Genomic DNA, 13,544 nt, shown 5'->3' on the forward strand with positions numbered 1-13,544 from the left:
TGGCATTCGAACTCAGATCCAGGTTCACATCCTGGTCCAGCACAAATTTTCAACTTTCCCCATTGATTTAAATATGTGCCCACTTGCAGTCAGTGTCTGTAATTCATTTGTGTCTTAATTCATAGTGGCTGCTGGATCAAAATGGTGTCTATTCTTACGGACATGTCCGAAAGAACAGACTCCACATATATATCTATTTTAATTTATTTCTGAGACAATGTCATTCATTGTCACAGATAAAAATTAAAATTTTGCATTCATGTTGTGTATGTACATGTGATGGGGTGATGCTACTCTGGAGGCGGCATCCCTATATAGGCTACTGCCAATTGGGACCATTATATTTTAATCCGAGTCAGCACAGGGTTCTAAAACCCACTCAAATGAAAGCCCCTGCCCATATCAATACCATAAGACAACCAAATTTCTGTGGATTCTTTCAGAACACAGTTCCAGTTACAAGAAGTTGCAGCAGCCACCTATGTCATATTACATTTCATTATATGCCCTCTGCTAAGCAATGCTCCATCATTATGTATTTTTGTTGTTGGAAACTTGTGTGGCAGCGATGCTCCAAGCACCTGTCCTCAACAATATGAGTGGTTTGATCAGTGCATGCTTCACCAAAGTAACATGAAATCTTATAAACAGTAGCCTTCCTCAGCCACAGGTCATCCTTAACAGAACTCAAAAGACCTTAAACTTGGCTAGTCTATGAAACAGTCTTTGTGCTATAATTTCTAAAAATTTCCCTTATTTTACCTCATATGATTCCAGCATATGGTAGAAAGGCAACTGATAAAACTGTGTATGGCCATTCCAATCTAGGTTTTCCATGATTTTCCTAAATCATATAGGGCAAATGCTGGGATATTCCTTTGAAAGGGCACAGCCACTTTTCTTCTCCACCCTTCCCTAATCCGAGTTTGTGCTCTGTCTGTAATAGACTCATTGTCGATGGGATGTTAAACACTAATCTGCTCCTCCTCCATCTTGTTGTTCTTCCAGTTGTGGTCTGAACTCTAAGACACGACAGATCAGCTTCCTAAAAATCCGTTTTGTTTAAATAGTGACTTTAAATGTTTGATTCCATGCAGTAATCTTTCTGCACCAGATATGGTACACAGTCCTTGGACCAGTGTCCTCAGGATCCCGGTGCATTGATACGGTGGACTGACAGCTAGTTACAAGCAAATACTGGTCAGTATGTGTAGGTTAGCGTAAATTCAATAGCACAGAGTACTATCGTTCTGCCTGGCACACGATCATCTTAACAAGGACAGGGGCTATCCTCTGAGCAAGTCATGGAACCCTGTGCTGACCTGCATTAAAGCATGACATTCTCATTCAGGGCAAGACTTTGATGATTAATTATAGCATAAGCACCTTGTTTTTATTTGACTCTTTCACTGGCAGTGATTATAATATGCTTTGCTATGGGGGCAGCACTCACTGCACTTAGCACATCCACTGAGACTCTCCATTGGCCTATATAGAGACGCCAGCTTCAGAACAACTCAATAACAGAAGCATCACCTGAAGATGATGGCCAGGTAGACCCCCAAAATATTTTGTGAACTTGACTTGGAAAATACATCTGCAAACTCAAGAAGAGAATCACAAGTTATTCTGGTGGGGAAGCTTACAAAGTCAGTGGTACATAAATTACAAAGATGACGACACATTTGTGGGCTGTGAATAGTGTTCATAAAGGTCATATAGAGTCTAAAACATTGCCAGTATTGAGAGCAAGCATTCATCATTCTGTAAAATTGTTAGTTTCATTTCAGTTTCATCAGTCCTATCGATGATATCCACACAATATTTGTGCATGGGAATTGGACCATTTAACATATTTCAACGAGTTGGGATGAACATTTATTCTGCAGTCCACAAGTAACAATTGCTTCCATCAATATAGAAATAGCTCTATAAAAGGTCACATATGATGTTGTATGCCAGCATGGAATCCTAAATTCTTTGAAGACTGTGCTCAGTGTTGTTAAAATGAGAGGACAGAGTTGGTCATTTATTATTTATTTATTAATAAATAATAAATGACCAACTCTGTCCTTGCATATTATCAACACTGAGCACAGTCTTCAAAGAACTTAGGATTCCGTGCTGGCATACATCATCATATGTGTCATGACAACAGAAGCTCACAAGTTTTCTGAGCCCCCAAAAAGCATGAATTTTTCAAGCAAGACAAAACTGATGGTGAAATAAGGGCCAGAAAATTTATAATTCACAGACTCAATGCATCATTTGCCATGGTTATGATGATGGTCACACAAGAGACTTGAGCTACATCACTATTGGCCAATGCTGTATCTTGTTCAGGATGCCTGTCAAAACTTTCTAGAATGATCATGGCATTCCAGTGGCCTAATAAATCCCATATTTTTTTAGAAAAAAATAGCAAGTTACTTCATTAATCAACAAAAGTATTGTGTGTACAGATGTGCAAGTGAATATTTTATTTCTAAGTTTCTCGCTTGTTGTACAGCTAAAACGTGGCAAAGGTATCGATGGCAGTCCGACGCCTCAGAGTCCACGGCGCAGAGAGTTCGTGATGCACAACAAAGCTCCCATGTGGAATGAGAGCAGTCAGGTGTATCAGCTTGACTTTGGTGGGAGAGTGACACAGGAATCTGCTAAGAATTTCCAGATCGAATTCCGAGGCAAGCAGGTGAGCAGTAAAAGAAATACTCCAACATTTGTGACAACTGCAACATCAAGAATAATACAAGGCACTAAATTGAACTTTGTGGCCCAGATTAGAACTGTGCGTAATATCTGACTCTGGGAATTCACAATTGTGTGAAGCCCTTACATGGTATGCTGAGAGCTTTTAAATATTATGTAATGGAACCAAATAATGCTTGCATGCACTACCTGACCAAGAGTACCTGGACACTGTGAGAGGTGTGTCCACCCTTTGCCTTTACAGCAGCTTAAATTCTGCTGAGAACATTTTCAGTGAGGTGTTTCAATGTCTGTGGAGTAATAGCGCCCCATTATTCCTTGACAGCGAAAACTGGAAAAGGTAATGTTGTTGGACATTGAGCTCTGAAACAAATTCAATCCTCTAACTAATCCCAAAAGTTTTGCCATGAGGTTCAGGTCAGGACCCTGGCCAGCCAAGCCCAATTCAGGAATGCTATTGTCCACAAACTCTTGTCTTAGAGGTGCTGCTGTATGACAGGGTGGGTTGTCATGCTGATACAAACTGTCATCGTCTCTGAGCCGTTCCTCTGTTGTATACAGTACACAGTGCTGTAAAATGTGTTCATATCCTTGTGCATCTAGCATTTTCTTCACAATAAGGAGACTACACCCTAACCATGAAAATCACCCCTATACCGCATCACCTCCTCTGCTTAATACTGTTGGCACTATATATGATGGCAGGTAATAATCTCGACACATCTGCCAAACTGAAAACCTTCCATCAGATTACCACAGAGTATAGCATGATTCATCACTTCAGACTACTCATTTCCAGTCATCCACTGTCCAGTGGCATTGCTCTTTAAACCACGTCAAGTGTCACTTAGCACTGACTGCAGAAATGTGTGGCTTATGGGGAGTTGTTTGACCATTGTAAACCTATGCACAGTCATTGTGCTGGCTGGACTGCTGGTAGAACTTTGGAACTCACGAGTGATTCCCTCTGCTGAATTCATTTGATGTTTCGCAGCCACCCTCCGCAGTGCTCAGTTGTACCTGTCTGTAAGTAGAGGTTATCTGCCTGGCCTTATTTTATTTCTGATTCTTCCTTTCATGTTTCCACTTTACAATCACACCACCAGCAGTCAACTTGGGCAGCTTTAGAAATGTTGAAATATATCTGATGGGTATATTACTCCAGTTACATCCAATGACTACTCCACATTCGAAGACACTGGGCATTCCTGAACAACCAATTCTGCTGCTACTGCTACTCTACTTGACAACACAATTCTCCATACTTCCTTTTATACAGCAGCTCCACCTCTGGTCTTGTTATATCTAGTGGTAAATCCCACATTATATAGGTGTTCTTGAACACTTTTGATCAGAATTTTACCCCACACTATTCAAATGCAGTTCCTCGAAGAATCGTTCACTGTAGGACATTGATGAAAAAGTTGCTGACTGAGCATAACTCAGGCTAGTTCAGTGGACAGTATGCCAGGTCATGGTGCACACTATGGAAGCAGACACACCCTCTGTTCTTTGAAGAAGGCTTTCACATTCCTCACCGCATTAATCAGGCATTGTTCAGCTGATATATGGTATGTTGAGCTGCCTCATTGATGGGCAGTAACTCCAGTTATAAAACATTGCTGATATGTCTGCCATGATTTGCCATTCAAATCACCCTCAATATTTAGGAATGGAGATACCTATTGTTCTTGTTTTCAGGCATCCAGAAAGGAGTGAAATATACGGTGAACTATAATGTATTTGCCTGTGCTTTTACCACATGTCTATCAGTAATGGTGGACATTAGGTACAAAAACTGAGTGTAGTAATTGAAGCTGCCTGGGATTGTGTTAACCCAGTATGTTGTTAGACAAATTTATAAGTTCTTGTAGTCGCACCCAGAAAACATACATAAATAATGGAACTATGAATGTTGCAGACTTATTTTATCCAGGAGAGTGTTACAATGGTGCTGAAGAAAGAGGTCAGTAAGTAAATGTAAAAAAAATGTTTCTCTGGTCACAGAAACTACTCCCATAGGCACTAAGAAAAGTCAGAATTAGACTAAGAACAACTTTCAGAGCATGAGGTAAACCATCACTTCTCTCACACACCATTTGTGAATTGAATGGGAAACTATCTGTGAAGTTAAAAGTACCCTCTGTCATGCATCTTAGCATCTTACATTTACTTTTAGTATAAATATAGAAAGATGTAAACTTATTTCACAATGTTGTTAGGAGGGGAAGAGTAGTTTCAATTCCTGACTTGATTTTGAACACTCTGCCACCCTGTTGGGTGTATGAGCACCCAAGTACAGCTTTATCATTGCAAAGCACAGATTGCTCTCTGAAACACATAGAAATGTGTCGATAAAATGTTGTAGACAAAACAGGAGACTGAAACCACATGAGTTCTTTCACATTAATTCGTATTGTCTATAATAATGAAGACAATTTGGCATTGTAATGTCTGCTTCTAACTTGACGTCCTTATAGCTTATAAAGTACATATAAACATAAAAGGATGAAAGAAATGGTTGGAATATGGAAACAGATTATAAGGTGCCACATAGAGACAAATCTAACTTACTTAAAGCTCATTAACTGCAGTGAGCAACTGAATGTACAATGCTAACAGAAGTGTGGTTAATTGTATCAAAAGAAAAAGTATCACGAGAAAACTACAAAATATTGAGACACAATTGTTGGTCAGCATGTGATGTTTGCCTGCTTTATTTCTTCATTGATTGTCCTCAGTGTCAACGTACTGTGTTGCTATATTGGCTGAAAAATAGGGGGGGGGGGGGGGGGGGGGAGTTCGACACGGACTACATAAATTATGTAGGTGACAGTTGCACCCATGAGCAGATTACTTCAGATGTTAATTATAATTTTCAGATAATGTGCATCTTCTCCCCCCCCCCCCGCCCCCCCCCCCCCCCACACACACAGTCTTGTTTGTCAAGGCCACTCATTATGTATCACTTAATATAAAACGGCTTTTGCTGTGAAATTACCTTATTCTCATTCACTTGTCTCCAGCTGCTCTGCTGCTGCTGCTGCAGTTTTCATCTCGATTTGTCATCTGTATGGCTGCTACAAGTTGTAATTTCCTCGGCAAGGCATCTTGTTTATCCCAGTTAGCTGTGTCCACCAGTGTGCTGGTTGGCTGCTCCTGTACTCAATAGCTGCTTCAATAGAACGCACTTGCTGATTGGCTGCTGTCGTACTGTGACCGCGAAATCCAAGTGCTGATTGGCTGTTGCATCACTGTATTGCTCTTGAGTTCACTTTTCAAAGTTCGCAAGACCTAGTTATTGTGCCCACATTCAATATTCCTCACCCAGGGCACCATGTGTGATGTTCGTTTGTTTTGTTTCTTCGTTGATTGCCCTCAGTGTCAACGTATTGCATTGCTACACTGGCTGAAAAATGAGGGGTGGAAGTTAAACACTGACTACTTTAAATCAGGAGAAAGAAAACTGGCGTTCTACAGATTGGAGCGTAGAATGTCAGATCCCTTAATCGGGCAGGTAGGTTAGAAAATTTGAAAAGGGAAATGGATAGGTTGAAGTTAGATATAGTGGGAATTAGTGAAGTTCGGTGGCAGGAGGAACAAGACTTTTGGTCAGGTGAATACAGGGTTATAAATACAAAATCAAATAGGGGTAATGCAGGAGTAGGTTTAATAATGAATAATAAAATAGGAGTGCGGGTAAGCTACTACCAACACCATAGTGAACGCATTATTGTGGCCAAGATAGACACAAAGCCCATGCCTACTACAGTAGTACAAGTTTATATGCCCACTAGCTCTGCAGATGATGAACAAATTGATAAAATGTATGATGAGATAAAAGAAATTATTCAGGTAGTGAAGGGAGACGAAAATTTAATAGTCATGGGTGTCTGGAATTCGAGAGTAGGAAAAGGGAGAGAAGGAAACATAGTGGGTGAATATGGATTGGGGGAGAGAAATGAAAGAGGAAGTCGTCTGGTAGAATTTTGCACAGAGCATAGCTTAATCATAGCTAACACTTGGTTCAAGAATCATAAAAGAAGGTTGTATACATGGAAGAATCCTGGAGATACTAGAAGGTATCAGATAGATTATACGAGGGCGGTTCAGAAAGTAACCTCCGATTGGTCACAGTGCGGGTTGTGGGGGGAGTAGCGACGCCATCTGTGCGTTCACGCACTCAACAGGTCAGTCGGCATCAAGCCGTGGTCGAGTGAACGTCGTACCTGCGCTAGTTTAGTTTTTGTGGCAGTTTGAAATGTGTGCTGCAATAGAAAACCCCGCCAAATGTGAAGTGCGTGCTGTCATAAGGTTTTTTACAGCCAAAGGATATTCTGCAGCAGCTATTCATCGTGAGCTTTGTGCCGTGTACGGACCAAGAGTTATGAGTGAAGGAGTTGTCCGTGAATGGGTACGTTTATTTAAAAGTGGACGAGAAAACGTTCATGATGAAGAGAGGAGTGGTAGACCATCATTGGTGACTGACGAACTCGTTCAGACAGTTGATGCAAAAGCTCGTGAAAATCGACGTTTCTCAATGTCGGAGTTGTCTACTGGTTTTCCACAGATTTCTAAGACTCTCTTGTACGGTTTGATGACGACGAAGAGCTCAAAGATGCGGTCACAGGCTGGCTCCAGGCACAAGCGGATGATTTTTATGCAGAAGGAATTTCAAAGCTTGTGAAGAGATACAATAAGTCCCTCAATCGCTATGGAGACTATGTAGAAAAATAGTGCAAAGATGTAGTTGTAAGATGTATATATTAAAATATTTTTATTTAACTTGGTGTATTTTTTTAAATCAACCGGAGGTTACTTTCTGAACGGCCCTCGTATAATGGTAAACAGAGATCTAGGAACCAGGTTTTAAATTGTAAGACATTTCCAGGGGCAGATGTGGACTCTGACCACAATCTATTGGTTATGAACTATAGATTAAAACTGAAGAAACTGGAAAAAGGTGGGAATTTAAGGAGATGGGACCTGGACAAACTGACTAAACCAGAGGTTGTACAGAGTTTCAGGGAGAGCATAAGGGAACAATTGACAGGAATGGGGGAAAGAAATACAGTAGAAGAAGAATGGGTAGTTCTGAGGGATGAAGTAGTGAAGGCAGCAGAGGATCAAGTAGGTAAAAAGACGAGGGCTAGTATAAATCCTTGGGTAACAGAAGAAATATTGAATTTAATTGATGAAAGGAGAAAATATAAAAACACAGTAAATGAAGCAGGCAAAAAGGAATACAAACGTCTCAAAAATGAGATCGACAGGAAGTGCAAAATGGCTAAGCAGGGATGGCTAGAGGACAAATGTATGGATGTAGAGGCTTATTTCACTAGGGGTAAGATAGATACTGCCTACAGGAAAATTAAAGAGACCTTTGGAGAAAAGAGAGCCACTTGTATGAATATCAAGAGCTCAGATGGAAACCCAGTTCTAAGCAAAGAAGGGAAAGCAGAAAGGTGGAAGGAGTATATAGAGGGTGCAGTAGCCACCAGAAAGATCGCGGGAGGCGCACATTGGCACGGCGCGTCACGGACGGTAGTTGCCGCAAGTAGAGTCCTGTCCACCAGAGGGCACGCGACAATTCGGACGCGACCTCTGCCGGCATAACGACAACAACTCCGGCAGCACGGGCCGTGCCCAGTCAGTTAACATCGGGCATGCCTAGGACACAGTCCCGGTCTACGCTAAGTGAAGTGCGACGTAAACGTGAACAGTGTTACTATACAATTGGCGACGAGTAGGGTCGTTCTTTCGCGTGTTGCGTCGTTGCTCCGGTTTCGCAGCTTCTCCACGGCATGGAGGATTTGGTGCGAGTTTTGGTTGCGCAGCAGACGGAGCTCATGGCCACCATGAAACAAGTGCTTCCGGCGTTGCTCTCCATGCCGTCTGCTCCGGCGCGTTCCCTCCTCCCTTTCCCCCGTATGACGAGACGGCGGAGGATTGGGACGCATATGAACATCGCCTTCGGCAGCATTTCCAGGCGTTTCATGTTGCCGATTAGGAGGTATGTCGTGCTCTCTTCTTGTCTTGGATATCTTCCCTCGCTGTATCAAGTTTTGCGGCAGCTAGCGCCGTTGCAGGAACCCTCGTCCTTGTCTTTTGAAGCATTGTGTTCATTGATGTCTTCATATTATCGCCGCCGCACGCATGTTGTGGCGGCTAGGGTCGAGTTCTATCAATGCAAGAAGCAGCCCTATCAGTCTTACCGGGCGTGGGCCGCTACCCTGCACGGTCTTAGTCGCAAGTGTCATTTTGTCACGGAGCAGTCGCGAGAGTCGTATGCCCACGTTATGGTACGCGACGTCATTGTTCGTTCAGCCCCTGATAGGGAGGTCCGGCAACGGGCCCTGCAGTTAGAAGACCCTTCCCTCGAGGAAGTCCTGTCCATTGCTCAATCGTATGAAGTCTCTCACGCAGCAGGTCAACAGCTGGAAGCGTGGTGCGACGTCGCGGAGGTTCAGGGCGGCACGGCCGCGTCCACTGTGTCCGGGGTGGACGACGTGCGAGCGGTACAATCCGGCCGTTACGGCCGCTCCCGCACGGCGCGTAAACAGAATTCCGGTCGTCGGCCCCTGTTGCCGTCCTGTGCGTCGTGCTATATACATCGTGATCGGTCAGAGTGCCCCCAGCGTTGGGCCGTTTGTCGCAAATGCAATAAAAAAGGTCACATTGCTAAAGTTTGCCACTCAGCCTCAAAAGAATCGAAGGAAGCAGGTACAGGAGGACATGGACGTTGACATTCAGGAAGTTTCATCGGGCCAGGCTCCCGACGCATCGGCACGCAAACTCTTTATCGGGGTGTCGGTTCGGTCGCGCCGGTTACAACTGCAAGTAGATACGGGCGCGGCAGTTTCGTTGTTGAATGCACAAACTTATTCCGACCTTGGATCGCCCCCGTTAGCGCCAGTTTACCGGCGTCTACGCGGTTATGGTAAACAGTTCATTCCCCTACTGGGTCAATTCACTACCGACGTGACTTACAAATCAGTCACTCGGCCTATTACTTTTATTGTTGTCAGTGATGCGAGCTCCGCTAACCTTTTTGGCCTGGATGCCTTTCAAGCTTTCGGTTTTTCTATCGCTGACACCATACAGTTGGTCTCCGAAGACGTTCCCTATCAATCATTGGAATCTTTGATCTCAGACTTTCCAGATATTTTTGAGGAGGGCCTGGGGCGTGTTTCAGATTTTGAAGCTCACTTAACGTTGAAGGCGTCGGCTCGCCCGCGTTTTCTACGCGCGAGGCAGATCCCCTTGGCTCTCCGCCCTCAGGTAAAGGAAGAGCTAGGCCGGCTGACAGCCCTAGGGGTCGTTCTTCCCATTTCTTCCAGTGAGTGGGCTTCGCCCCTCGTTATTGTAAGGAAGCCCTCGGGAAAATTACGTCTTTGTGGCGATTTCAAGGCCACCATTAATTCCCAATTGGTGGTGGACACTTATCCTTTGCCTCGTGCTGATGAATTGTTCCCCGCCGTGGCGGGAGGCCAATATTTTACGAAAATCGATCTGTCGGAGGCTTATCATCAGATACCACTTGATGAGGACTCCAAACGGCTGGCGGTCGTCAACACCCCGTTTGGCCTTTACCAATTGGCCTTTGGAATATCCAGTGCCCCGGCGATATTCCAGCGTTATCTTGAGCATGTCACGTCGACAATCCCTCATTGTATTAATTACCTGGGTGACATAATTGTCACAGGCCGCAGCACGAAGGAACACTTGCACAACCTTCGCACCCTCTTTCTCAAATTCAGGTCTGTGGGCTTGCATTGCAACCTGCATAAGTCAACCTTCTTCCAACCGTCCATTCAGTATGTGGGTTACACCATCTCTCGGCACGGCATCCAGCCACTAGGAAGTTTGGTCCAAGGTATCGTCAACCTTCCTCGGCCCGCTTCACTGAAAGAGTTACAAGCTTTTTTAGGCAATATAGCCTATTACCACCGGTTCATTCCCAGGGCTTACACTATAGCCCACCCCCTGTACTGCCTTCTGCACAAGGGTGTTCCTTTTGATTGGTCGCCTGCATGCGAGCGAGCGTTCACCTCGTTGAAGGGCCTCCTCTCGTCAGCCCCTTGTTTGACTACTTTTGATCCCCATAAGCCGTTGGTCCTGGCTACAGATGCTTCGCAGTATAGGGTGGGGGTGCTCCTGGCCCATCGCAACGCAGATGGTTCCGAGTAACCACTAGCGTTTGCGTCTAAAACGCTTAGTCCCGCACAGGCCCATTACTCCCAGGTGGAAAAAGAGGCTTTGGCCATTCTCTACGCTGTTACCAAGTTTCACCCTTTCTTGTATGGCACGAAGTTTCAGTTAATCACTGACCATAAGCCGTTAATATCGTTATTTGGTCCCGCCTCTCAGATTCCGGATAGGGCGGCCCACAGACTACAGCGCTGGGCCTTGTTCCTCTCTAAGTACCATTATGACATTCATTTTCGCCCTACAGGACAGCATGCCAACGCTGACGCTCTTTCCCGTCTTCCGGTGGGCCCGGATCCTACGTTCGATCGAGAGGAGATTGTGTTTTCATTTGGATGTGTCGTCCCGCCAAGCGGTTGATGGCTTCCCAATCACTAGTTCTCGAGTCGCCAGGGAAATGGCAGCTGACCCGGTTCTCCGGCAAGTAGTTCGCCTCATTCAGCAGGGGTGGTCATCCCGCCCTCTGGGCTGGGCCTAGGACCCTCTTCGTAATAATTTTCTTCTACGAGACCGCCTCTCGGTCTTGGAAGGAGTTCTCCTTCTGGCTACCGATGATACAGCTCCTCGCGTGGTTGTTCCTGCAAGTTTACGAAGGGAGGTCCTCACGTTATTACATGCGGGGCACTGGGGTGTTTCCCGTACTAAAACCTTGGCTCGCAGACATGTGTACTGGCCCGGTATTGACAGAGAAATTGAGCACTTGGTGGCCGCCTGTTCCCAGTGTGCGAGCCAACAAGCATCTCCCAGGGCAGCGTTCTCTTCATGGCCGCCGGCAACCCAAGCATGGGAACGTGTTCACATCGATTTTGCGGGCCCCTTTCTCAATGGCTTTTGGCTCATTGTCATTGATGCTTATTCCCACTTCCCATATGTGGTTCGCTGCTCCTCAACCACTTCAGAAGTTGCAATCCCGGCACTAGCAAAACTCTTTTCTGAGGAAGGTCTGCCAATCACCCTGGTCTCGGACAATGGACCGCAGTTTATTTCGCAGACCTTCCAGGATTTTTGTAGGCACTTCGGTATTCGGCACATTTGCTCTCCCCCCTTCCATCCACAATCGAATGGGGAAGCCGAGTGCATGGTGCGCACATTTAAGACACAGATGAAAAAGTATGTGTACGAATTTCCTGTGGAGGAAGCATTGACATTTTTCTTGATGGCATACCGGACCACACCAATGGGAGAACGCAGCCCCGCAGAGCTCTTCCATGGGCGTCAATCTAGGACTCTGCTGCACCTCCTCCAGCCTGGTCCTTGCCAGTCTTCACGAAACGGAGTACCTGGTTTTCCACTGGGTATGTCGGTCTGGGCCCATGGGTTTGGTTGCAATCCACGTTGGATACCGGCGGTGGTCCTGCGCCGAAATGGCCGCCGGCTCTATACCTTGCAGGCGGGGGACCGGGTGGTACGTTGTCACCAAAATCAGCTACGTCCACATTCGGGCACCCACCCTCCGACCTCTCGGACAACGGCTTCCCCATTGCCGGCACCTGTGTTGGTTTCACAGGGGATGTTACCTCCTCTCCCCGCAGTGACTCTGCCGCACTGCGATGGTTCTCAGCCTTGGCAGCCTCCAGTAGCTCCAGCACCGGCATCGCCATCGTTCGAGATGCCCCAGCGAGAGCCGGCCCCCCTAGCAGGCCCGGTTTCTCAGGAGGCTGGTTCACCTGTTGTCGTCCCTTCCCCTTCGTCCCTGCCACTGGGTCTTGCCCCTCCCGAGGTGGAACAGGATCCAGAGTTCGACAGCTTGTCGCCCGTTCTGTCCTGGGCTCCGGTTGTGGGATGACGGGGGCCTCTTCGTGTGGGTCACTTCCAGCCGTATTCGAAGGTTCTGGCTCGAGGGTTGGCAGAACCCCTTGACTGCGGCCATCCAATGGATGTGGGGGTCATCGCTCCTGCCCGACGCTCCACCTTCCGACGCAGTGGATCACAGTGGCTTCACCCCCCGAAGGAGGAGGAGTGCAGTAGCCACCAGAAAGATCGTGGGAGGCGCACATTGGCACGGCGCGTCACGGACGGTAGTTGCCGCAAGTAGAGTCCCATCCACCAGAGGGCACGCGACAATTCAGACGCGACCTCTGCCGGCATAACAACAACAACAACTCCGGCAGCACGGGCCGTGCCCAGTCAGTTAACATCGGGCATGCCTAGGACACAGTCCCGGTCTACGCTAAGTGAAGTGCGACGTAAACGTGAACTATAGAGGGTCTATACAAGGGCGATGTACTTGAGGATAATATTATAGAAATGGGAGAGGATGTAGATGAAGCTGAAATGGGAGATACGATACTGCATGAAGAGTTTAACAGAGCACTGGAAGACCTGAGTCGAAACAAGGCCACAGGAGTAGACAACATTCCATTAGAACTACTGATGGCCTTGGGAGAGCCAGTCCTGACAAAACTCTACCATCTGGTGAGCAAGATGTATGAGACAGGCGAAATACCCTCAGACTTTAAGAAGAATATAATAATTCCAATCCCAAAGAAAGCAGGTGTTGACAGATGTGAAAATTACCGTACTATCAGTTTAATAAGTCACAGCTGCAAAATACTAACGCAAATTCTTTACAGACGAATGGAAAAACTGGTAGAAGCCGACATCGGCGAAGATCAGTTTGGATTCCG

General features: G+C 45.9%; 1 protein-coding gene across 1 annotated transcript in view; it reads left to right on the plus strand.

Moving 5' to 3' along the window:
• LOC126205244 (tubby-related protein 4) overlaps positions 1–13,544 on the plus strand; it is a 518,596-nt gene that overhangs the window by 477,833 nt on the left and 27,219 nt on the right. Inside the window, exon 14 of the mRNA XM_049938873.1 lies at positions 2,510–2,692. Coding sequence (XP_049794830.1) covers positions 2,510–2,692 — 183 coding nt within the window. The remainder of the gene's footprint in view (positions 1–2,509; positions 2,693–13,544) is intronic.

Source organism: Schistocerca nitens, chromosome 1 (genome assembly GCF_023898315.1).
Source record: "Schistocerca nitens isolate TAMUIC-IGC-003100 chromosome 1, iqSchNite1.1, whole genome shotgun sequence".
Lineage (NCBI taxonomy): Eukaryota > Metazoa > Arthropoda > Insecta > Orthoptera > Acrididae > Schistocerca > Schistocerca nitens.